The sequence below is a fragment of the Vespula vulgaris genome, chromosome 7, assembly GCF_905475345.1.
Source record: "Vespula vulgaris chromosome 7, iyVesVulg1.1, whole genome shotgun sequence".
NCBI classification, from domain to species: domain Eukaryota; kingdom Metazoa; phylum Arthropoda; class Insecta; order Hymenoptera; family Vespidae; genus Vespula; species Vespula vulgaris.
In genome coordinates, this window is record NC_066592.1 from 6790001 (window position 1) to 6816329 (window position 26329).

The following is a 26329-nucleotide window of genomic DNA, read 5'->3' on the forward strand; positions in this document are numbered from 1 at the left end:
CTTCAAGAATCGCTTGAAAGAAAAATGTTGTGTTCTATTAATGCGTTAGAGAGAAAGGCGACGATGTAACGCGATAACCATCGTAGTAAGCAAGACGATTAAAATTGATTAACTCGACTTCCCAAGTCGAGTTCCCTTTCTCTCTCCCTCTCTCTCTCTCTCTTTCTAATTCTCTTTGTTTCTCCAAAGCGCGTACAACGAAGCGACGAAACTAATTGACCGATACCCTTTTGGAGTTCGCCTCGACGTGCTTACAACTAAATAAAGCGAGAACTCTCTTGCGAGGAACGCGCCGACGCGTAGAGCTTAGCGAAGCCGTCACGCCAGCGCCTTTCCTTCGACTAACTATCGTTGCTCTCTCGATAACTTTACTTCGAAGTAAGAGTCAAGTCAGAGAGAGAGAGAGAGAGAGAGAGAGAGAGAGAGAGAGAGAGAGAGAGAGAGAGAGAGAGAGAGAGAGAAAGAGAGAGTGAAAGAGAGCGAGAGCGATAGATAGATAGATAGATAGATAGATAGAGAAAGAGGGTGGTTATGCTTGAGGGTGAAACGGGTCGGGACAAGGGGTGTGAGCTGGAGCGAGTAATCCGATAAGATGTTCCTGGCGGACGTGTTCCACAGTCATAGTCGAACTCTTCCTTCTCACTCGAGCTTCTGTGGTGTCTGATCCATCCAACCAACGTCGAAGTAAGTACGAGCAAAAGTGTACAAAGAAAAAGGAGAAAGAGAAAAGAGATTCGAGGAAGGGCGGTAGATGGAAAGGGAGCTTTCTCCATCGATTCCACCGACTCTCAACGTCATACGTCCTGCGTCGTAATATCACCCTTCTTCCTCTTCCTCCTCTCTTTTCCTCTCTCTCTCTCTCTCTCTCCCTTATCCTCTTTCTCTGATACCCCTTTCAATACTCGGCTTGTTAACGTTTACGACGCTCTCAGACAAACCTTCAAACCTACTTCGATCTTCGGCAAGTATCTATAAAGGTATTTACGTTTGTTTTACGTTAACCGACGAGATGTATTAGTCACGGATAGAAACAAATCAGTTTTAACTTGTATCTCCTTTATGTCTAGGATTTTCATATTCTTATCTCTCTTTGATTAGTATTTTACGACCGAGGAGTCACGTAAGAGAATCTTTTGTGTAAACGTTCGAGAATTCCTTGTAAATAATGATCAAGAAGAATAGAGAGAGATGGGGGGAGGGAGGGGGACAAGAGATTGTTGATGGTTTGTTCCACTCGACGATATATTTAATTAAGAAAATATCTTAGAGTTAATTGCTCGTGTAAACCCTGCTAACGAAGATTAATGCGAAGGATAGAGAATAGTAAAGGATCTTACCGGATAGAGCTTCGTCGCTGCAGGAGGTCGCAAACTCCATTCGATCGGGCGTCCTGCATCCTATGTCCAACCAACGAACTCTCTCGTGATGGCATCGCCTTGGGAACGGTGTCGACGTCACTCTAACGTCCTGTACTTCGACGACGTTAGCTATGCTTACTTCACCGTCCACTCCTACAGTATCCTCGACGTTGTCGGCGCTGTGCCAGTGCATCACGGAAACGATTTCGTAACGACCAAGATACGGACATTGTCTTGTCATTGGATCCGATGCTGATAAGTTCATGAAAAAAAACAAGACAAAAAGGAAAAACTAATGACGCGGAATGATGGATATTTCATCGTTCGAACCTTTTTTTTCTTCTTCTTCTTCTTCTTCTTCTTCTATTCGTAAATATATCAAGAATTTAATTTAGAAAAAGAATGGAGAGAGTGAGAGAGGTTTTATATATAAAGACGATCTTGTATCGATTGAAAAAAAAAGAAAAAGAAAAAAAAATAGGAGCGAAAAGAGTTTTTTCGTTTTTGATATTTCGTTCGAGGTTCAAATTTCACCAACGAAAAGTAACGGCTCCAAAGCTCCCGACTATATTTCCTTCGTGCATTTCCACTTTTAACCGAACTACATAGAATGGAATTTATTCGTTTGGGCATGCTATCTCGCGCGTATTTGTACGTCGAAAGTTAGAATAGTATAGGGAGGAGAGAAAGAGAGAAAGAGAGAGAATCGTGAGTAAAACCACGATAAATTCGAAACGACCAGAGTCTTCGTCACGCTTATAGAATCGAATAATGGCTATAACGATTTGAGATTCGCGAAAGAGAGAAAGATGTTACGTGTGCTCGTAAAGACGTGTACCTACTGTGCGAATTGATTGTTAAATTTTCGTACTAGTTTGTAACTTTCTACCACGTACGTATTGTACATATGTTACTAGCTACGTTGAAATAAGTTCGAAGGTAAAACCATGACCATATTGTTTACACAGTCGTATAAACAGTATCCCTCGTAAATTATACGATCGGTATGTACTTTGTTACTTTCGTTAAATTCGATGATACCGACGGACTATGTAGATAACGAATTATCTTTATCCCTTTCCTTCTCTCTTTTTATCTTGTAGACGTCTTGGCATCGTCGACCGATCGATACCCCATGTATGTACGCCCAAATAAGTTCGGACAAGGTGTATAGTTTGCGAGCACGTTCCAGTTCGAGTTTTCCCTTGGATTAAGCGCATCCCTCTGACGGTCCTCTTTACCCTCTTCTTCCCTCCGTACGTATCCTCAAAGAGATTATACCTTCTTGTTTCTTCTCTATGTCTATCCTTATCGCTCTTTGTCCTTTTTTTTCGGTCGACAACGAACTTAGAAGAAAGGAATAAAAAAGAGAGAAAGAGAGAGAGAGAGAGAGACGGAGAGAGAAAAAGAAAAAGAAAAAGAAGTCGATTTTTTTTCTTTTTATCTTTCAGCAAAGACTTTCACAAGTTCGAGATTACTCGAAGTCGGGGGGAGTGATCAGTCGAGCGAGAAACACGCTTGCTCGATAACGGATAATAACGGAAATCGAGAAAGCTACGAAGTCAAACTCGAAGTGAGAAGAACGCTCGGCAACTTTCTCTTTCTCTCTCTCTCTCTCTCTCTCTCTCTCTCTCTCTCTCTCTCTCTCTCTCTCTCTCTCTCTCTTTCGGACGAAGCATTCAATTTACAGCTCCGTAAGCAGTTGCTTCGAAGCAGTCACTTCGAATTCGATTTTAGCTTTGCCAGGACAGTTTGAAAGATCGATGATTTGAGATAACATATGTATGTAGGACGTCGAATGAATGATAATAAAGAATAGAGTTTCTCTCTCTCTCTCTCTCTCTCTTTCTTTTTATCACGAATTCGTTTAGAATAATCAACTCTGGTGGTCGTTTCTCTTATTCAACTCCACGTACTAGAATAATAATAATACAAGAGAAAATTTATTTTCAGAACGATCCTTGCTGACTTACTAATGAACGTCGTGAACGGTGTCGAATGAGAGTTGAATGTACTCGAGTTGCACACGTCGTCCGGCTGCTGGCTCCATTTTGATAGTTGCATCTCTATCACGTGTTCGTCCCTTTTATGAAACATGATGCAAACGTAACCATTTTTGCTGAAACATAAACGAAAATAGGCGAACGTTATAAAAACCGACTTTCGTTCATTGAATTTGCTTTTCTATTTTGACGATATTCTGTAGGAATAATCTCGAACGATCTATCTTCGAGCAGTTACATTTAATTTAAAAGATAAAACAGAGGAGAAAAGAAGAAGAAGAGGAGAAGAGGAGAAGAAACGAAGAAGAAGAAGAAGAAGAGAAAGGGAGAAGGACAGAGAGAGAGAGAGAGAGAGAGAGAGAGAGAAAGATGAAGAAAAAGAAAAAAGAAAAAACGATAGAAAGAGAGAAAAAAAGTGGGGGAAAGATGGAAAGGAATTAAACCGGAAGGGTATGGCCTTTGGGATGGAAGGGCGGAAGGATGTTAAATCTCCGCTTCTCCTCCGGGCTAGAAGGGAATTAAAGATTTCGTTTCGTTTAAAATTCTTCTCCTCTTCTTTCGTATAAACTCTCGTCGTGATGCCACTCGTCGTCGTATACCAACGACGACGACGACTTCGCCGATAGCCGAGAAACTTTTAAACGATCTTGTTAAATAATTTTGAAATTCTATTTAAAATACTTCTATTCGCGCTTGCGAGTATTAAAATATTATTAGTTAGATTACTTGAATTTTTTATTAACATCCATCTCTTTGTATATAGATAACCAACCATACAACGAAAAGAGGATTAGAGAAAGAGAGAGAGAGAGAGAGAGAGAAAGAGAGAGATAAATATCTAATGTTTCACGAGATAAGCAGAATAATCGACTACGTGAGCCATTACAAGGATGATTCGAAAAAAGAGAAAAAAGAAAGGAAACGGAAAAAAACGATAGGATTGGTGGTAAGCTTTCTTTCTTCTGGAAACGAGGCAAGTGCGAAAAATAAAAGGAAGAAAAACGAGAGAAAGAGAGAGAGAGAGAGAGAGAGAGAGAGAGAGAGAGAGAGAGAGAGAGAGGGGAGGAAAACGAGACAGAAAAAGGAGCAAAAAAAAAGGAAGAAAAAGAAAACAAAAAACACGAAGTACGAGGATCTTAAATCTCTCGTAGCGAAGGTTGGAAAGGATTAAGATTTTATTTTATCGGGACGTTTCTTAACGGCCGAACGTTAACTTTAACGCAATTCTTTTACGAGTCGTCTTCTTTACGACGAATCTGAAATCTCGAGTAGAATCGACGTATATCATCACGCGAGAAGAGCGAGAGCGAGAGCAAGAGCGAGAACGAGAACGAGAACGAGAACGAGCGTTCGCTCGCGTTCGCGCGAATGAGAGAATCTAAATAGTAATGTTATAAGGGTGTGGTGTATGATAGACGTAGGACGGTACTTATACATATGTGTTGCACCGATAAAAAGGAACGGCTGAGTTTACATTGTAGCCATGGGAAATTTCGTAGGTCGTAAGTCGTTTCACGAGGCGGAAGGAACGATAAGTACGTATATTTGTCTTACGAGTTGTTCGACCTATGAAAAAGGGATATAAAATTTGTATTACTTTCCGTTGACTGTAGCAACGCGATGACATCATTATTATTCCTTTTGTAGTATGGTTTTTTACGTAAAAAAAAAGCAAGAAGAAAAAAGAAAAAAAAGAAACGAATCAAAGTAGAGAGAGAGAGAGAGAGAGAGAGAGAGAAGAAGGATTGCTTTTATACATAGACGACTTTGGGAGTTTCTACTTTTGGACGTCGATGAATCTCTTCGAATTTACGGCCGGTCGATTTGAATGTAAACAAAAGTCGAAAAATCACCAAGTGAATGAGAGAGAGAGAAACTCGGTACTTTCTACAAAAGTACTTACAAAAGTTGGTCTCTTTCTTTCTCTCTCTCTCTCTCTCTCTCTCTCTCTCTCTTTTTCCCATAGTGGATCTCCTCGAGGATAAAACGAAAAGAAATAAAATGAAACGAGCGAGCATTGTAAAAAGGAAGACCACTCGGATATGCGCGGTTTGTTATAATTTACTTCCCCTGTTAACCACTATCCATCCACTATCCAGTCCCGTGAAACGCGAATCGTTTAGCGTTCGTACGTTGAAGGTAGAACGAGTAAAAATATATTTCGATATAGATACATTTTGTATATGTATATATATATATATATATATATATATATATATATATATATATATACATAGTAGGTGCTTTTCACGATAGAGAGCTCGTTTCTCTCGTTTCGACGCTCGTTCGTTCCTGTTCGCGTTCATTCGTTGCTAAATTTTACGAGCACCTTCGTCTCGATTACGCTCCTTTTTGTTTCTCCACTATTGGACATAGTTTATCGTGTACATAGGATCGATAACGCATGATACTTTAATCGTGTTAGAAATTAACGTCTTTCCTTTCGGAATACGAATTTTTCTTTATTTCCAATTAAAAGAAACAAATAAAAAATAAAGAGATACAAGATAAAAAGATAAAAAAAGAAAAAAAGAAACAAAAGCTGAGGTACATAGCGCTGCGCTCAAAACTATTACATTATATAATTAAAAGCGATAAGGACGTACACGACACGCGTTGGCGATGATTGATTGATCGATGTCAGGGTTGTTGCGCAAATCCTTGGGATATAATATTACGTGGTATACTTTCGAAATGAGATCGTAACGATAGTTGATACGGTCGATTCGAACGGACGAAACGATACGGAAGAGATAAAAAAAAAAAAAGAAAAAAAAGTTCGTAATATTAATGGCAATGTATTGGAATATAGGACTTTCATGTACGTGAGTTTAAGCGATACGATGCTAGATATGGCATGTAAAGATAAAGATATAACGTGAGTTTGAAAATGGCCGATCGTAGGTGGTAGATGGTGGTAGCCAAAGTAAACACACATTACCAGAAGCATATATAATAAAGACCTTTCGAAAATTTCCGAACGAAGCTTGATTATTAGTTACCTAGTTGATTTTTTGCATCCACGAACCACAAACAAATTCCTTTTCTCTCGTTTGGCTATTTATTAATTAACGCTTGCGTTTTATCGAACCGTAAGAAATTCTCTCGTATTTTCAATTATCCCATCGAACGATGCGCACGAATCATTATGCTCGTTACGGCACAAACAAAGCACGCTTCGTTACATATTTTATCGAGCGATATTCTCCATTAAATTAGAGTCACTCGATATTTAATAATCGTGAATTATTTGTCCGCCTCGGCGCACTTTAATGACACGAAATACAATTAGTAAATTAGTATGATTTATTAAGTAGGATTTAATAATTATCATCGTTGATGCGTACCGAGGAAAACGAACAAACGTGACACGCGAATGCAGAATTTTTTTTTCCTCTTTCTTTTTCTCTCTTCTCTCTTTCTCTTTTTTTTTTTGCGAAATTTTATCAGGTATCCCGAAAAAATACTGAATATACGAAGCTGTCTATTCTGATAATCGATTAAAATCGGAAAAATGACGTCACGTTGACATCAATTCCACGATGAAAAACCTTGTTCGATGATGATCGATCTTTCCATCTCTCTCTCTCTCTCTCTCTTTCTTTCTCTCTCTCTCTCTCTTTCTCTCTTTCCACCCGTATCTCTCTTCTTTATTATTCAAATGTGATTATGAAAAACGATACGAGTCGATTAATGAAAAGCCATGCATGAATATGCAACGAATGAGGGAATCGCTGGAAAACGTACAATCGTATCACATACGTGATATACAGAAAACTTGCTCCTCTTACTTTCAGAAATATGAAAATGACCGTATCGATCGGTAAATATTACAGGAAGCTTTTATTATCGTACGATAAAGGAAAAGATGATAATAATAATAATAATAATAATAACAACAGTAATAATAATAATAATAATAATAATAATAATAATAATAATAAGGATGATTTTTAAGACTGATTTTATAATGTATTTCTTTTATACTCGTCGAGACTGAATTAGTCAGGATAAAAAGTTGATAAAAAATTGTTAGCACGACCCCGAGGGATCGGATCTACGCTTATGCATATAAAAGTCCGTGGGACCATATAAATCTCGACGACACGAGCTTTTGCGCTATCTTTAACGTCGTTATAAAGATCGTAAGGTTTCATCAAAAAAAAGAAAAAAAAAAGAAAATGAAAAAAAGAGAGAGAAAGAAAAGAGCACAAAGTAGATAGAAACGAAAGAACAACAAGATTTAAAATTAAACGAACGAATGCTTTTTACTAATTATCCTATCGAAAATCTTTTAATAATATATCGAAACAATCGGCTTTCATCCAATTAAAGTACCTATCGTTTGTATGTTCGCTTCTCTATTTTATTATTGACGTTATCAAAATGGTAAAATGTCAAACGACATTAAAACGTATAATGAACGATTTACCGTAGAATAGTTATAGGGAATGATGCGAAAACATCAACGCTAATATTACGATATACATGCGCATACATACAAATATGTATGTGTGTGTGTGTGTGTGTGTGTGTATATGGGATATGTTTCGTATTTGCACGTTTAACGAATCTCGCAAAATATTTTAAAGTTATATACGTATCTATGTATACATGTACGTACAATGTACATAGATTTTGTGTACATACAATGTTTATCGCTTTTTTCTTTTTTTTCTTTTTTGTTTTTTTTTGTTTTTTTTTGTTGTTTGGAAAATTCGTCGAGCGTTTTTCAATAGATGCCGATACTAATATTTGTTGAAGCTGAATTTCCAAAATGATCTATGCACGTACATATGCTGGTATTATTTATTTTATGATACGGAAAAGACATGTATAAGTTAACGTTATTGAAATAAAATATTTCATTAATTAAAATAAATTCCTACGAATAAACGAATATATCATTCCTGCTTTTGGCATAACTTTCAAATGATCCGTTTCATGAAAAATTCTTGTATGAACGAAATAGAAAAAAAAGAAAAATAAGATTAAACGGAAATTATATTGCCCGTCAATCGTTTTCTTTGGTAACTTTATTAACATTGTTAAATCTAATAGTTAACGAGACATCTCGCTTTTTACTCAAAAATTTCACTACTTTTCAGACAATATGATTTTCCTTTCGATAAAAATAACTTCACCGGAAATAATTTCACCAGATTTTTAACAAAACTCGGCGATTTAAATTTAAATCATTCGATTTATTCAAACGTAAACGTACGTATATATTTATACAAATATAAATATATATATATATATATATATATATATATATATACATACGATAAAAGATGAAAACATTTCAAGAATTTCATTGAACGATCAACGCGGAAACACGTTTCCCGATTTGATGAAGCAGAGAAATAGATATATTGTACGTACGAGCAAATACCAATGTAAAAAAAGAAGGGGGATGTGGTGGGAAAAAAAAAGAAAAAGAAAAAGAAAAAAAAGGAAAAGAAGAAGAAAAAAAGAAAGAAAAGAAGGAACGGACGAGTGGCAATCATGATACGCGAGACGATGGTTTAATTAATTAAATTGCACAACAGCAATTTACATCCGGTTTCCTGAGTGCATTTAGGAGTAGCTCAGGCGATAGCAGCGATATCCCGAGGGAGCAATAGCGGTTTCTTACGGGTATGAGCACGACTCGTTCGGCACACTCGCTCGACCTCATCCGCGTCTTTCCGCATCGCATAATTCTCCTCGAGTCCGATGCAATCGGACACAGCTGGAACTTCTTCCCTCACCTCCGCATCGTTGTTTCTCCACCTTCCATCTCCTCTTGATTTTTTTTTTTTACCTTTCAACTCAACCCCTCTATTTCCTACCCCTCTACTCTAGCCTCTCCACCTCTCCAAACTCCATTCTCTCCTTGCCCTCCTTTCTTTTTCTTCCCTTCTCGCTTTTTCTTCTTCTCTGTTCTTTCTGATACACCTGCCTGTTTCTCATTAATCGCGAGATTTTCTTTCGGGGGTTGGAAAAAAAGGAGCAAAGGCAAAGAAGAAAGAAAGGAAGGAAGGAAGAAAGGAAGAAAGGAAGGAAGAAAAAGAAAGTAGAAAACAAGAGAATTCTCTTAACATTAGATTCGATTTTATCCGTAAAAAGATTCCAAGTCGAAGTAGTAAAAGTCTTAGCGTGGTCGGACGCGTTCGCAGCAAAACGATGCTTCTTGCGACTTCGTCTAGATTTTTACGAGCCGAGAAAAAGAAGAAGAAGGAGGAGAAGTAGGAGGATAAAAAAAGAGGAAGAAAAAGAAGAAGAAGAAGAAGAAGAAGAAGTAGTAGTAGTAGTAGAAAAAGAAATAAAAACAAAGAAATAAAAAAAGAAAAAGAAGAAGAAGAAGAAGAAGAAAAAAAAGAAAAAGAAAAGTCGTCGTATGAGTCGGCTTCTAATGCACATCCGGTCGTTAGACCGAAAGACAGTCTTATACGATGCACTCTTAGGGACGTTCAACCGTTGTCGCGTCTTGGTTACCTATCCCGTAAGTTCTCTTCTCTCGAAATAATTCTTAAGATCGTGGCGAAGTGGCTCGTCGTTCGTGTCGAAGAGAATGGTGAAATATTAGAGAAGGGGTTAAGAAATGTTAAAGAAAATAAAAAAAAATAAAAAAAAAGGAAAGAAGCGAAAGAGAGACAAAGATCGAAAAAGTAATTCTTAGACGATACAACTGCTGCTGCTGCTGCTGCTTCTACTTTTGTTAATCTTTCTTTTCCAGGATGATTCTACGACATCGATATATCGAGTTTTCTCTCTCTCTCTTACTTTTTCTATCTTTTTCTCTCGTTAGGTATCCATTTCTCGCATCGAGCTCTTCGTTAACTGTCATCCAAAAGGCTCCTCTCTCAACCCCTCTCTTTGCACTAGTGCCGCGGGCGTATATGTACTCGACGATATCGCGTTTCCCTACGAGTAATTTGAGCTTACGCCATCCAGCGTACTCGAATCATTTAAAATACTCGTGTGCACGAGAGAACAAGGATACAAGGGAGGTTGGAAGAAGGGAGAGAGAGAGAGAGGGGGGGGAGTAGGTAGAGAGATAGGGTTGGAAAGGGTGAGAGGGAAGGACGGAATGGGTGCTACTAGGATGGGTGGCTCTCGCGTCAAACGAAAGTCGCGTTATTGCGCTTTCGAAGCGCAACCGGAATTCTCCACTTTTTTTGGTTAACGCGAACCGACGATAAAACGCGATCCTCGTCCAACGAATCTTTCTGCCTTCAGCTTTTAAACGCTGATCAGGATCACTGTGGCTCGACGTGCCTCTCTCTCTTTCTTTCTGTCTGTCTGTCTCTCTCTCTCTCTCTCTCTCTGTTACTCTCATTCACTATTTTTTCTCCTTTCCTTCTTGTTTTTTTCTCTCTCTTTCTCTTTCTCTTTCTCTCTTTCTCTCTCTTTCTCTTTTTGTACGAACAGAAAATACAGTGCGAACGAACTCGTGAAAGTCGATGCGAGCTAAAGCTTCGGGCGTGTCCGCCGGTTGAAAAATTGACAAATTCGCTTTTTTCTCAGGAAGAAAGAGGGAGAGAGAGAGAGAGAGAGAGAGAGAGAGAAGAGCGGAAAAACGTCGGATCCAGATTAAAATACTCGCACGTACACGTAACGGATATCGACGAGGCTTCAACTGTCACAACGTACCTGCATACCTATTTATATATCGAGATAGAAAATATGCGGACGGACGAATCGATCATTCCGTATGAATTGCACATGACAGTTGCATAAAGGCTACCCTATGCCAAGTATATTTACATAAATGGAAACATACAAATTTATTTTCGATCTTTCAACCTCGCTTGCCCAAATATCTGCGTGATTAATCGATTATCTCGAATAACATTCGTCAATGTGACTTCTAACGTCGTTGGAAAAAGGGAAAAAGAAAGAAAAACAAAGAAAAAAAAAAAGAAAAAAAATGTAAATAAATAAATAAGGCGTATCTGCTTTTCTTTCTTCTTTTTCTTTTTTTTTTTTTGCGAGAGAGCAATCCCCATCGAGACATCAGAAAATGTTAAATTTGAGATCTTTACGATTTGGAAAAATTCGTTTGAATGTTACTCGTGCAGAAAAGCGAATCCGAAACCGGTAATTTTTTTCGGAGGAAATTTCAAATGGCTCGGTTCTGCCGGGGAAGAATCGAGCTCGTTTCCGTCAAATCTGTCACACGTCAATTTCTATAGCCTGACGATACATCGTAGAAATTTCGTTTTATATGATGACAAACTATCGACCTATAGACTCGTTTAATTTATTATACGTTGAAATATGTTAAATAATTTCAGGCGTTTCCCTTTCGTTTTCGTTTATATTTAATAGACAAACGAACAGAATGAACGAACAAAGATCGAACGTCGTTTTATGAAATTTTAAGTTAATTTATATGATCACAATATCGGACTTGTTTTTTAAATACAGTGCCACGACGGAGGAGGATGTGTTTTCTTCGCGAAAATGTTTACCCGCGTTGAAACCACGTTTACATCGTATACCGAGAGAAAAATATTACACATGCGAGATATATGATCTTTTAACGAGCCTTTATCATAAAGTCAAGCGAGCTTTAATAAACCACCGTAGAAAAGGAAACCTCCTCCTTTCTTTGTCTCTCGACTTAATGTAATTATTTTAATTATATCACCAGTGAATTAACCACGATTACGACGGACGCGGCTGATTCCACGGTCGTCAAATTATTTTTCACATTTTTCATTTTTTCGATACGTATAGTAGAGAAAAAGGACGTACAAAAGTACCGAGTGGAGGTTCTCGTTTGATGATGGCTAGATTATAAGAAGATCACGTATTATCGTTCCCTACGAATAAAAACTTTAACGATCCAAATCGTAATTCTTTCGTGGTATTCATATTTCTTTCCTTTTCTTTTTATTATACATTTAAACGAATACTTTGTTGCATCGTCCTCGTATATTATTTCCTTCCTCGAGTAGACACGGTAGATGGAGTCGCGTAAAATTTTATGTTTCTTCGGAAGAATCGAAATATAATAATAAAAATATTATCGAGATTTGTCTGGGAAAACTGAATCTCGTTTAATGTTACATAACGTTCTCTTAGATAATTTTTCACACTCTTTAAAATGAATAGTCCGACACGTATCTACGACACTTACATAGATTAAATCGACGAAACAACATTATCGAATAAATACATATCATCCGTCTCTACTTCTATCTACTTTCTACTACGTATTAAAGATCCTTGAGTTACTTTCTCCCCGATATTTCATTCATAGAAAGGAATGATCTGTGTCAAACGGTCGTTTTCCGTTCGCGTATCATAACACCGGTCGAAGTGGTTTGATGGCCGATTTCGTGGGTGCACGTACACAATAATTTTCTATTTCCTGACGACTCGGCTTGCGGAGAGATGCCGAGGTACTTCCGCTCGACAAGTTGACGGTCAGCGAGCAATTTTCCAACCGATTGAACGACGAAACGTCGGACTAAAGTCACCACCCACTCTCTATCTCTCTCTCTCTCTCTCTCTCTTACTCTCTCTGTTTCCCTTCTCTTACTCTCCTGCTTCTTCTTCTTCGATCTTCGACGACGAGGGACCACCGCTTGTTTACTTCGTGCCGAGGTTGAACCCCTCTCTTAAAACGCCATCGAGAACGAGAACTCTAGACGTATCTTTCGAATCCCGTAGAAATCACGTATCGGGGATTTGTAATTCGAAAAACATAAAAGCCGACGGTTGGTGTACGAGAAGAACCCTCGATGTTAAAGCCTCGATAAATTGAATTATCGACGTAACTTCTATCTTCTCTATTTCATTTCTCTTTCATCCTATCATCTCTATCTTTTGATGCGTACTCTCTCGATATCGTACGTACGATATTTTACTCTTTCTGTCTTTCTGTCTGTCTGTCTGTCTATCTGTTTCTCTCGCTCGTTCTATCGTTTACCGACATTATTTCGAAACCACGAATAAATAATACCATTTGGTTTCGTTTCAGTTATTCAAACAATTACGATACCCTATTCTCGCGTTCTCTCGTTCTCTCCCTTTCTCTCTCTCTCTCTCTCTCTCTTTCTGTCTTTCTCCCTATTTTACACATACGTGGAGAGTATTCATTGTGTTTCAGGACGATTGAAATAACTATCGTTGGTTAACCGAAACATTCGCGACCAAACAACGGTAAAATACCTGTAATTTAACAGCCATGGTACGTAATGATATCGTCCCTCTCTCTCTCTTTCTTTCTCTTTTTATCCCCTCTCCTTTTATTCTATATAGCAAACTTGTAAATTCGGTATCGAAAGAAGAATAATTCCAATAAAATAATTCGATCATCCATAAGATAGAAAACAAAATAAAGAAAAAGAGATAGAGAGAGAGAAATTGTGATGTGAGAAAGTGCAAACTGGATGAGCGATTGAGCTTATTCTAGGAGAGCTATAAATAGAGGATGGGATTGGACGAAAGTGCATCGTAACTTGGACGTCACGAAGGTAACAATAAAAAGGAAGCTCGTAAATTTCTAACAGGGTCCGCGGAGAAACAGGACGCGAGTCGGCTCGCTTGACGATCAATTAAGATAGAAAAAGAGGGTGGTCCGGGTAAATAGATAGAGAAGGTATAGCGGAAAAATTAGATGGTTAGACGAACAAGGTGGATCTACGAAGAGCGATTGAAGTAAGAAAATAAAAAGAAATGAGAGAGAAAAAAAGACAAAGAGAGAGAGAGAGAGTAAAAAAGAGAAAATAAACCGCTTGAACAAAAAGGATTTCATCGAGTTCCATGTCTAAAAGAGAGAGAGAGAGATATTCTTCGATTTTCTACGTTTGTTTTTCGTTCGATGTATAAAAAGAGAAGGAACGATACGCGATTAATTCGTAACTTATCTTTCTCTTTTTCTTTTTTTTTCTTTATCATCGCATTTCAATTCCACCTTGCTTCACTCCGTTCCTTTCTCTATTTTGTTTTCTTATCTTTTTTTTTTTTTCATGGCGATGAATAATAACTAATTGGGAAAAAAGAAGAGAAAAAAAAAAGTAAAGAAAAGAACAAAGAAAAAAGAAACAAACAATGCTTCGATCGTAGTCTGAGGGATTTCTTTAACGATTCTGAAATTATCGAAGTTTATTCTAAAACGGTGGACGACGTACGGTGTGAGATCGGAAAGTGGCTGTTCGAAGGGCTTCTAGCTATCCCCTATCGTTTACATCCGATCAACGTTTCGTTCCTCTTTTCCACAGCACCACCACGGAACGCATGGCTGACAGTTTTATTGTAAACGTTTTTACCTTGAGCCAGAACGAAGAGAAATTTTTCAATGCATAAAAAGCACCTTTGATCTAATTCCAGTAAACGTCGCTTGGCCTTCTCCTCCCACTTCTTTCCCTCCTCCTCCAGATCCACCTCTTTCTATTCTTCCTATCGTTCACTACTGATATATATATGTGTGTGCGTGTGTGTATCACGTGTATGGATAGATAGGTATATATCGAAAGTACGCTCGAAAGAATCGCTCGTTAATTTGTTTATCAAGACGCTCCTTTGTCGATGCGCTATCTCCGTTCGTGCGGGAATTTAATGAAATAATAAAGCAGCCACTTCTTCTTTTTTTCTTTCGATCGCTCGTTTTTTCTCCCCCCTTTGTTTCCTTTTCTCCGTTTTCTTCTTTCCCTTTCTTTTAATTTTTTATTTATTTATGTATTTATTTTTGTTCTTAACACGCCGATGTTATTTAATTAAAACTTCGAAGGTAAGTTTTCTCTTTCCGCGGTTTAAAAAAAGTGAAAGAAGAGAGAAGAAAACGGAGGATTCAATACTACGTTGTATGGATTTAAAAGATTCGAAAGGTATATATATATATATACATACATATGCGTGTGTGCGTATATGCGAATGTGTATGTATTTCGACGGATAGATAAAAACGCTGGCAGCTTGTCGATCGGTTTTTCCTCCCACGATCGGATATACGCCATAGCGAAACACTTTGCAGTGTATCCGGAGTCGCGAGAGCTCTAAATCTTTGGAGATATAAAAGGATCCATCCTTGGATGAACGCTTGGAGTCGACGGGCGACGATCTGTCAGAATTATACGATCGTACGGAATTATCGGGCTTCCTCGATTCCAGACGCCGAGGATATAAAAATCGAAGAAGGAAGAAACTGCTTTGTCAAAGAGAGAGAAAAAGAGAGAGAGAGAGAGAGAGGAGAAGAAGAGAGGAAAAAAGATAGAAAGAGAAAAATAGAGGAGCAAAGGGAGCTCTTCGTGGTTCAATTTGAAAGAAACTGCGTGCTCGTAAAAACCCGTAAGACTGGCAATTGAGCGAACGAAAAGAGAGAGAAAGAGAGATGATAAAACCTAAAACGGTACGATCTACCAAAAAGACGTCGCTTCGGCTGATTGCGTCCTTCTGTAATCCTCTATCAGAAAATATGAAGTCACACGATAAGGTTAGGGCAAACGGCGAACGTCAAAATAGTAAAAAATAAAGAAAAGAAAAAACTACGGGACAACGATCCCAAGTTTTCTATCGTAGGTCCGATTAAAGTCATCGGATTATTATTAGAATAATCCAAGCAATATTTATACATCGTACGATCATTGACGTATTCTTTATTTATGGATATTATTAGTAACGTTGAAAATGGAAAAAAGTTCAGACGATGAAATTTCTTTAGGGAACTCGTGGACGATGACGATTGAACGTCGTTGTTGTGTTCTTTAATCGTATATAAAAAAAAATAATAAAAAAAAAGATAGAGAAAGAGAGAGAGAGAGAGAGAGAGAGTGTTGAGAGATAGAATAAAACGATGAGATCGATTCATACCAACAGTTATCTCCTCTTTTTCTCTCTTTCTCTCTCTTTGAACGTTTCTATAGACATCAACGGAAGTCATGACGACAACGATATCGTCGTACAACACTAGAGAAAGAGAGAGAGAGAGAGAGTGGGAGAGAAGAAGGAGAAGAAGAGAGAAGGAAACCTAGAAGGGTAATATATGTAACAATGTCGAAAGTCGTCGAGAGTTCTCGTAGAAATGGATTCTCTTCAACGTTGAACCAAACGTTGACGACGATTTATGACGACGAGACGAAGGAAAATTTTATGCACTGCGCCAGAGTATTTGGGGTCTGATGTACAGCCTCGATAAAAACGTTTCTTGCTACGAGGGTGTCACTCTCCCTGTTACGCTGGTGTAAAGTCTCGAAAGAATACAAAAAAAAAAGACAAATAAAAATAAAAAAGAAAGAGAGAGAGAGAGGGAGAGAGAGAAGAAAATAAATAAACAAATAAAAAAGAAAGAAGAAAAAAGGAAAAGTGAAAGAGAGAGAGAGAGAGAGAGAGAGAGAGAGAGGAGAGTGAGAGTGGGGGTTGGATGAAGAAGAGTGAAGGAAAAGAGAAAGAAGGAAAAAGGAGAAAGGTAGAAGGATCGTTGGTGTTGGTGGTAACGTTAGCTACGGAATTCTTCCGCAGTGATGCATGGCCGCATTACCGGGCGTTCGGTTAACGGTTCGATAGTTTTCTTATACATAAGCTACGCTATCCATTTTCAACGAAATAATCGAATATACCCCAGTAGAGTTCGAGATAAAACTTCGAACTTAGGTATAACGCGTTAAGTTTAATCCGAGTTAACTTACGTTAAAAACTTTTATTTATTTATCATCCATAAGTAAACGTAAACTTTATCGGTTTAAGAAGACATTTAGACGTGTATATAGATTAATACTTGATGATCGATTCCCAAAGGATAATTTCGTTGACGCTTTCCAATGGATGATTATATTAGTAAAACGATCGTTGTTTAACGCGGTTATCCTTTTCGAGAAATCTAATCGAATGGATTTAATGTCTGAGCGAGATTAAAGGTCGTCCGACTAAGGTAACGTTCGTTTAAGGAACAAGACGAAAAGAGATGGGACAAATGAATTTACAAAGGGAAACGGGATGGAAGGAAAAAATACGTCGAATGATTTATCGAGGGTTATCGTCCCCGGTTCGTTATTATATACGGCGAGGCTTCCGTGACGAGAAGCCATTTTTCACGACGTTCACGAAGAATACTTACGACCGTCTGACACTTTAATCGATCTGCGAATACTCAACCGATGGTAACGTCGGACCGGATGTAGCCTCGTTAAAATGTGAACATGACAATGCTCCGCGATGGACAAAGCTATGGAGAACTTAGAGGTGGATGGTAAAAAAGAAACAAGAACAAAAAAAGAAAAAGAAACCAAAAAATAAAAAACAAGGGAGAACACAAGCGAGAACGAAAGAGCGAGTGATGGAGGGAAGGAAGGGCGAAGGGAACGAAAGAGGTAGGTGGAAGGGAGAAGGGGAGAAAGCACTATGGAAATTAACTGTCCGTAAGAACCGATAATTGTGACCGTCCCCAAAAGATTTTACCTTACGACGTTAACGAAAGCAATTCGGTTCGGTCACGCGTGTATTTATACGCCGGTGTTTCAAACAGTTTCCCACTTTAGTGCAGGGAAACTGCTTGAAACTGTCCGAACAGATGCTTCCTAACGGCCATCGGTGTTTGGACGGGAGGATTGTTTTAACGAAAAAAGAGACAGGGGAGGGAGAGCGAGAGAAAGAGAGAGAGAGAGAGAGAGAGAGAGAGAGAGAGAGAGAGAGAGAGAGAGAGAGAGAGTATGAGAGAAGGATAAAAGAGAAACGAGCAAGTAGGTCGTTTTATTCGTAAAAGCGAAGCTGAACGTTTGACGCGTATAGTCATCAACGCTACGGCGCGGCGTGCCGCCGATAAAACTCTTCTCTCCATCTTCCTATCTATTTCAACAAAATGGATAAAATAGCGGTCAAAGTATTCATCGACCTGTACAAAAGCGAGCCGATATTTAAATTAACGCCGAAAATCAATAAAATCGCTTTGCGACTTCCTGCGTTTAATAAGTCTTTCTATCTATCGTTCTCTATCTTTCTACTACCCTTTCTCTCTCTCTCTCTCTCTCTCTCTCTTTTTCTCTCTCTTTTATCTTCCATTTTTTTTCTCTCGTTAATCCTCGATTTTTTCATATTGTTTCCATTTTCCACGAATATTTCTCTTTTTCTCTGTCGTCTACTTCCTTTCTCTCTCTCTCTCTCTCTCTCTCTCTCTCTCTCTCTCTCTCTCTCTCTCTCTCTCTCTCTCTCTCTCTTTCTACCAACTTGTAGTGAAAGATTTACGAAATTAAAAATGAAATTAACCGGCTTGAGACGAAGTATCTAAGTACTTAAGGACATAAAAAGGAAGTATTTTTCAACAATACTCAAGATGCCGGTTCTCTTTTCGCTAAACATTACCTACCTAGCTACCTACCTAACGCGCGTTTTAAAATAATTACGTAATGAGAGAACTCGATGTGACTTCTAGCACGTGATTACGTTTCAAACGAGAAGGTTTGTACAATGAAATAAGAAAAAAAAAAGAAAAAAAAAGAGAAAAGAGAAAAGAGAGAAAGCAAGTGGCCGGAGAAAAGATTTTTTTTTTTAAGTAACACGCTTGCCAAGTAGTTCGTCACGAAAGGATTCATGTGAAATTACTAATAGTTGTTATTAAATAGTTAATGATAATTGTTATAAAATGATTAATAGAAATATATACTATTTATTATGATACATCGATCTACGATCTACGATCGAATTTCATCATTTACATTACCCGAATTCTAATTGATTAAACGAAAATGTATTAATGTCGTCGAAATTATTTCGAATTAAAAATAATACGGTCGATTGCCTTGGTTGATGACGCTCGCAAGGACTTCGTCCTTGAAACAAAGTGTGTACTTTGCGAAAGAAAGAAAGAAAGACAAAAAAAAAAGAAACAAACAGGGAGTCTTTTAATTCTTCGAAATAAATCGCTCAAAAGCTTGTCTCCTCTTCTTTTTCTATTCTCCTTCAACTATCAGCTTCCTCCTTATCGTATGAGTACGATATATGTGTGTGTGTGTGTGTGTGTGTGTGTCCTTCTCGAACCAGTTCAATCTCGAAGAAGTTTTTCATTTTAGAGTTCGAAAGAATGAGGAAGTTGTTCAGGAAGGAGGACAAGAGCGTGAGACAAAAAAAAAGTTTAAAGAGGACAACGAATCGAGAGAAGGAGGGAACGAGAGAGAGAGAGAGAGAGTGAGAGAGAGAGAAAATAAAAGAGAATGAAAGGACGTAACTTGTGGTTTAGATTTTCTTCTTCAAAGTGTATAGTCAATCGTCTTATTTAAAGATGGCCTCTCACTATCGCGATCCTTTCTTTGATCAAACCAAACTAAGACACCATTTTTCTATTCTCTCTCTCTCTCTCTCTCTCTCTCTCTCTCTCTCTCTCGCTCTCGTTCTCTTTCTCTTTCTTTCATTTTATACGATCGATCTAGTTGAACGCATTGAGAAAGAATCCTTCTCGATAGTACTTGTTCGCGATACGTTTTCTCAGCTTGGACAAGATCTTTCAAGTATCCTGTATATTTAACCTTTCCTCTTTCTCTCTCTCTATATCTATCTATCTATCTATCTATCTATCTATCTATCTATTTATCTATCTAGACCATCTTGGTCTCTTTTACTATCGACGACTACGCCAATAACCAAAATCGCAAGAACGTTTTTTCTCACTTTTTTATTCGTCGTCATGGCACGCCCCTATGAATCTAGGCGGAGATCCGTTCGAAATATAAAAGAATATCTTCTCTTTTCGCCCTCTCTCTCTCTCTCTCTTTTCCTCTCTTTCACTTCGTCGTTTCGCTGCCACGTCCGACTTTTCATCGTCGTTGTTCATAGACGAGAAAGAGACGAACTTTTCTCACTCACTCACTACCTCTTTCTCTCTCTTTTTCTCTCTCTTTCTCTTTGGATGGGGTTTTCTCATAAAGTCGCGAGCCGGCGCGTAATCGCAGGTATATTAAAGCGCGAGAAGATCAGGGTGGAAGATTTCACGATATAAGGACAGTTCGGTATGCGAGAGGAAAAGAAAGAGTGAAAGAGGGGTTGGGTTCAACGAAAGAAACGAACGTAGAAAGAGACAAAAATACGGGAGATAGAGAAATAGAGAGAAGGAGAGAAAGAGGAAGAGAAAGAGTGTGTTCGGAGGGAAACGAGAATAGGGGGACACTGGAGATAAAGGTTGAGGATATATGTGCGAATAAATTTTCGAGAAGAAAGAGATAGGGGGGCAAGATGCGTCCCACGTCGTACCTTCCAGTCGGTCAAACGTAAATTCACGAGGACTAATAGTCCTCCGCCACTTTCGAGAACATCGTGTATAAGACTTATATATATATGTGTGTGTGTGTGTATTATATACATACGTACTAGGTAAGTAGATAGGTAGGTAGATCTCTACCAATCTACAAGTGTTCGTAATATAGTTTAGAAACGGAGTAAGAAGGTAGATCGCTCATGCGATTTCTACGGAATTTTTATAATCAAGAAAACGCCGAGGAGAGTAAGATAAAGAGCCGAGATTTTTAGTATTCATGTCTGAAAAAGAAAAAGAGAGAGAGAGAGAGAAAGAAAGAGAAAGAAAAGAAAAAAGGAATGAAAGACGATAAAATCTAGCCTCACGTTCTTGCCGATATCACGAGTTAAATTACTTCCATCTTCGATTAATTTTTTTTCGTTATTTTCAATAGAACGTAATAACATATTTATGATAAGAAACTCGTTCGTATTAATTCTCATTTAGAAATATATATATTCTATGATCGATGATAGATCAATGATCTTGCTAAAAGTTCTCTAATTATCATTAAATTTCTTCGTTTCGTTTGATCTGGATACGATCGAAGAGAACAAGATGGTCTACGATCGATACGGATAGAACGCAATTACGTTTTCGCAGGAAGGTTTCGCAAACACGTTCCATAAACACTATTATCCTGGGCTTTTAACGAGGAATCCAATCCTCTGATCGTCCGACCGTCGGCGATGGTGCCAACGTCGTAGAAGGCCACCATAACGCGAAACCCTTTACGTAGATACTATACACGTACGACCGATTAAAAGCGATACGTTAGCTCGCGCGAACTCGGCCGCAAGAGTGCTTTAATGAGAGAGTACCTGGGTAAGCCTATATTGACATTTCACTGTGCATACGAAGAACGATGTAGAGAGAAAGCCAAAGGGAAGTCTACAGACTTCATACTCCTACGTAATCCTCTCAGCATCCTATTTATTTATATGCGAGTGAGAGTAGAACGCGTGCTGAGAAATACGAAAGGTCGACAGTGATATGATATTATCGTTTTATCATATATTCAACATATTACCTACAAAGTACCGACGATGGAAAGAGAGGGAGAGAGAGAGAGAGAGAGAGAGAGAAGTATAAGATATGTAGGAAAAACGACGTTATTAAATAATAATGCTGAGATGGGGGTAAACGAAGAAGAATATTCTACGAAATAAAATCTAACTTTTTATACGAATAAACTTACGAATGGACTCATTAAATTTTCGTTAAACCTTTAGAAAGGTTCGTGGAAATCGCTTTGCTTTTATACCCTTGACATTGCCTTATTTTCATTAGAAAATGAAACGCGACATATGAAAACGACGCACTTTCAGTTTGTTATGAAGATCCTTTAAAGGACGTATATCCTTTATAGGACTTTGCTTTGCTTTTTATTTCTTTTTCATTGATGGTAATTATCGCTTTTATTTAGCTAACATCTTGGATAAATATTAAAAATTACTTCCTCTTACTAATCTTTCTCGCTTATATCGTACTAGAGATAGACGTGGGTCGGAGAAAGAATTAAATTTAACGAAATATAAGAATTAAAACGAAATATTATATTATATATCGGATTTGAAATATACGGATATGAAAACTCACCAGTCACGTGTAGCTTTGGCGACGAACATCATCTGATCGTAAGTATGCGTCGCCGACGAGTAATGATGATGATGATCCTCGATCGGTACCATCGCATGACAGGCTAATCGAGTCTCGTTTCGATCGAGAATCGTCAGGTTATATGTCGAGGCTAAGAGACGTGAAGCCATTCGATCCAACGCCACCCATGACTTCGGTGCTACTACCCACGAAGGATATGCGCACCGTTCGGTCATGTATTCTGAAATACGAAAACAATGAAAAAAGTTTTCAGTTGATCGATACGCGAAAAGAAAAGAAGAAACAAAAACAAGAACGAAAGACGAAGGACGTTCCTCTATTTACATATTTTCATCCGATCATATAAACAACCGGTGTTGGATATGTGTTACTAAAAGAAAAGAAAAGAAAAACAAAGAGAAACAAATTTCCAAAACATTCTCTCGTTCCCTTCCTATATTCCAGAAAGATTAACAACGATCGAAACGTGTGACTCACGACTGTGAAAAAAAAAAAAAAGAAAATTATACGCACTTCGCGCGTACACGTGTATCTTTTCTAAATAACAATACATGTATGTAGATACAATATATATGTAAATAAATAGAAAATCTAGTCGGATAAAACGACGATTCGATATCAAGCGTAATGGAGGGAGCATACATATATCGAATATCGAATATCGAATATCTAACTCGTAGGTATTTCTTTCATCTTTCTCGCGAACCCTTGCTTATGATATCCCGCGTTGGTTTAGAAGACGCACGGCAGTATTTGTGCAGTCGCGACGAAGCTATGTTTATTTGCGCGTCCGAACGGAATTGCGCTAGCAAGAACGTTAGTGTGAGTAATACGCTCTTCATCCGACGCGTGGAAGGGGAAACGAAAGGAGCTTCGAGTTGCCGGAGATCCCGGGGCTAATCTGCCTTCTGGAAAGTTTAAATGGAAACGCCGAGAACCGGGCTCGATGTGAGCGAAAGAGAGATAGAGACAGAGACAGAGACAGAGATAGAAAGAGAAAGAGAGAGAGAGAGAGAGAGAGAAAAGAGGGGTGAGGAGGATAACGAAACATCCGGGGTGCCGTTGCGAGCCGATGAAAAATTTTTAAGCTGCTTATCGCTCCAGTCGAATTTATTGCGGCCCACGTACGGCAACGATTTCGAAATATTAATTCCGTGCCACGCGTACGGCTCGCCAAACCGTTGGTGAAGGCAATTCGTGAGAGAAAAATAGAGAGAGAGAAAAAGAGAGAGAGAGAGAGAGATAGAAAAGTGAATCGTACGTTTCACGATTGAATACCATGATTTTTCAGTGCTGAAAGCTGAGAAGAGAGAAAGAGAAAAAACTGGGTAATCCAGTACGAAAATTACTCGAATGCGTGTTTCTATGGTATTTGCAAGATCGGTATAGATAATCTTACTTTACTATCCTATTCGTCGACTTTGAAATCGAATAAAACGGCGGATTACAACAGGCCATAACAATTTTTGACAATTTTATCGTAGCACCGTAATACGTCCAACGTTGTTTTACTCGTTCAATGACACGTAAAGAAGGAACGTATCGTTCGAACGTGTTCCTTCTTCGAAGTGGAACTTGATCTTTGGTGGAAATCGTGAACCGGAAGATCGGACTTGGTATCGCGTATTATGTGATACACGTATGTAGTACGTGTCTACATAGTATACATATGTATATATATGTACATATATATATATATCGGAGAATATTCCAAGTAGCTAGTGGTGTCGATCACTACTCGCGCTCGTATCCTACACCGCTTTCCACAAGCAGCTTCATAGTTTACGTGCTCCGTTTTGCTATGCTCCATACTACCTCTTCTACATCGTCGGTCTATGGACTTGCATCTTCGTCTGCAAACTCGAATCTTCGAGTCGATATAGGTGAAACCGAGCAGAACTTCAATTTCACCTTTACGATCGACCAGAGATATTCGATCGAGATTTCGAATTAATCCGTAAGCAAATTCATCTCTTGTTCGAGAGAGGACAAAGAACGGACGGAAATATTTGTTCGTCTTTTATAATGTCGTATGCATGTACATATATATATATATATATATATTTATACACGTATGTATATGTTTGTATTATATACAAAAGACAACAATATATAAGTGTGGGGTTGTAGGTACATATTTATCTAAATATATGAGTATCTCTGTCCACACACGAAGTCGAAGTTGTATTATCTTTGAAAATAATTTTCCACGAATGATTTCGATTATACCGAACACGCGGCCGCAAACTTTTATCATCCATTTACCTCACATTCGTTTTCCAAGTTTCGAAACGTTCGGTCTCTATCTGTTGATCGGTCGTCTGTTCGTCGGCCGGTCTGATAGATTTGTTTTTTACTAAATTAATTCAATTTTATATTACGTCGTTGGGAAAACGACAATGCGAGAAGAGAAGGGCACACTTCGGATCGTGTGTGTATGTGTGTGTTTATTTAAATGATTTTGCAGATGATTTTACAATTTGATTACTTCGTTTCCGTCCCTCTCTCTCTCTCTCTCTCTCTCTCTATCTATCCATCTATCTATATTTCTTTCTCTCTTTCGCTCTCCCTTACCATACTCATTTTCCTCCATTATTATTATACATCCGAGTATTCTGTTATTTTGTAATCTACTACGTTTCCGCACGTTTAAAATTCATTTCTGGAGTTTCCAATTTTACAACAGATGCCAATTGATGAAATATTTTCCTGGATAATAGAATGAGGAACAACGTCGAACCGCTTTTAAGTCAATCTCGGCCATTTGCTTGAATTTCGATGAAGTTTTCCCTAGACGTACTAGACTTCATCCATCATAGTCTTCGAGAGTTACAAAGCAATCTTCGAGCATGAGACGCGCACAGATTGCTTGACTCGACCTGCGACCTGTTTTATTTCGCGAGACCGATGACCTCGTCGAATCGATCGCGTAGATAGCTAAGTTAATCGTGTTAAACGAATCCGTTTTACATTTCTCGTTAAAGAAAAGAAGAAGAAGAAGAAGAAGAAGACAAAAGGCAGAAGAAATCAACGGCAGCTATTAGTAAAATGAAAAAACGAGAGAAAGTATTTTTTTATATCTCACAAATGATAAACTTGAATACCCACGTATAAGATAAACTGAAAGGTACGAAAAATGTGTTACGAAGTTGAAAAGCTTCAAAGTTGGGACGTACCTACAACTTTCAAAGTAGAGATCCTCGTAAAAGTCTTAACAAGTGACAAAGACAAGAGTAATATTTTCGACGGCAACGTGCGAGTAAGTTCATTAAGGTTTAGAAGAGTTGAAAAAGTGATCTTTCTATCTCGAAAATTTGCGACGAAAAATAAACAGGTAATTAGAGGAGAGCTTGCCGAATATAAATTAAAAAAAGGAAATAAATAAAAAAGTAAAGATAAAAAAAGAAATATTTAGAGATTAAACACGTAACGTCAAACGTTACAAAATTTTCAATATTGACTTTATGTATCGTAAAATATAAGTCATGCGAAATGCATTTGGCAAACTTTTTCCAACAAAATATTCCACGGTGAAACGATGATCGAAAGAGGAAATTCTTTGAAAAAAGAAGAGAGATATATATATGTATAACAAAAAGAATAAACCACGACAAAGAGAAAGAAAAACTTTTGTTTTCGAATCGTATAATACTTACTCTGTTTCATTTTAAATGTCTTCGCAGCCTCCGTGATGCTAAGAAGGCCGGTACAAGTGGCGTCTCCGCTTTGAGCCATGTGCCACGTGTTGTTCGAGCCTCTGGTGTATATAAAACACCTGTAGCTTTCCTCGTCGTTCGTCTTACGATCACCGTACAAACGCGCCACCATGTAGTTCGTACTGCCCTCTCTCCAGGTCGCCAAACATTCCAATTGGACGTCTATGCGAGCAGAAGAAGAAGAAGAAGAAAAACAAAACAAAAACAAAAACAGAAAAAAAAGAAAAGAAAAAGAACTACGATGAATAAATATATTTCTATCGAATGTACATTCTGTAATAATACGAGATAATACGAATTATTATTTATCGATTATCGATTAACGATAATAATAATTATTACGTCTCTTACTCGTCAACGTCAACGATCCAATCCGTTCGTTCGAACGATCAAACTCGGGACAAATGATCGATAATTA

General features: G+C 38.1%; 1 protein-coding gene and 2 long non-coding RNA genes across 7 annotated transcripts in view; 2 read left to right on the plus strand and 1 right to left on the minus strand.

Moving 5' to 3' along the window:
• The window catches only part of LOC127065394 (uncharacterized), a 5504-nt gene extending 4162 nt beyond the window's left edge, over positions 1–1342 (plus strand). Inside the window, exons 3-4 of the long non-coding RNA XR_007782029.1 lie at positions 1–977; positions 1068–1342. The exon at positions 1–977 is cut by the window's left edge and continues 462 nt beyond it. This is a non-coding gene — a long non-coding RNA (uncharacterized LOC127065394). The remainder of the gene's footprint in view (positions 978–1067) is intronic.
• LOC127065375 (uncharacterized) overlaps positions 1–26329 on the minus strand; it is a 257300-nt gene that overhangs the window by 11130 nt on the left and 219841 nt on the right. For all 5 annotated transcript variants that reach the window (XM_050997629.1, XM_050997627.1, XM_050997630.1 and 2 more), the window contains 4 exons: positions 25852–26073; positions 22175–22415; positions 3332–3477; positions 1338–1610 (listed from right to left, as the gene is read on the minus strand). In XM_050997629.1, the coding sequence (XP_050853586.1) occupies positions 1338–1610; positions 3332–3477; positions 22175–22415; positions 25852–26073 (882 nt within the window). The remainder of the gene's footprint in view (positions 1–1337; positions 1611–3331; positions 3478–22174; positions 22416–25851; positions 26074–26329) is intronic.
• Positions 1589–4502, plus strand: LOC127065398 (uncharacterized). The gene is made up of 2 exons (XR_007782037.1): positions 1589–1727; positions 3312–4502. It is a non-coding gene; the product is annotated as an uncharacterized LOC127065398 (long non-coding RNA).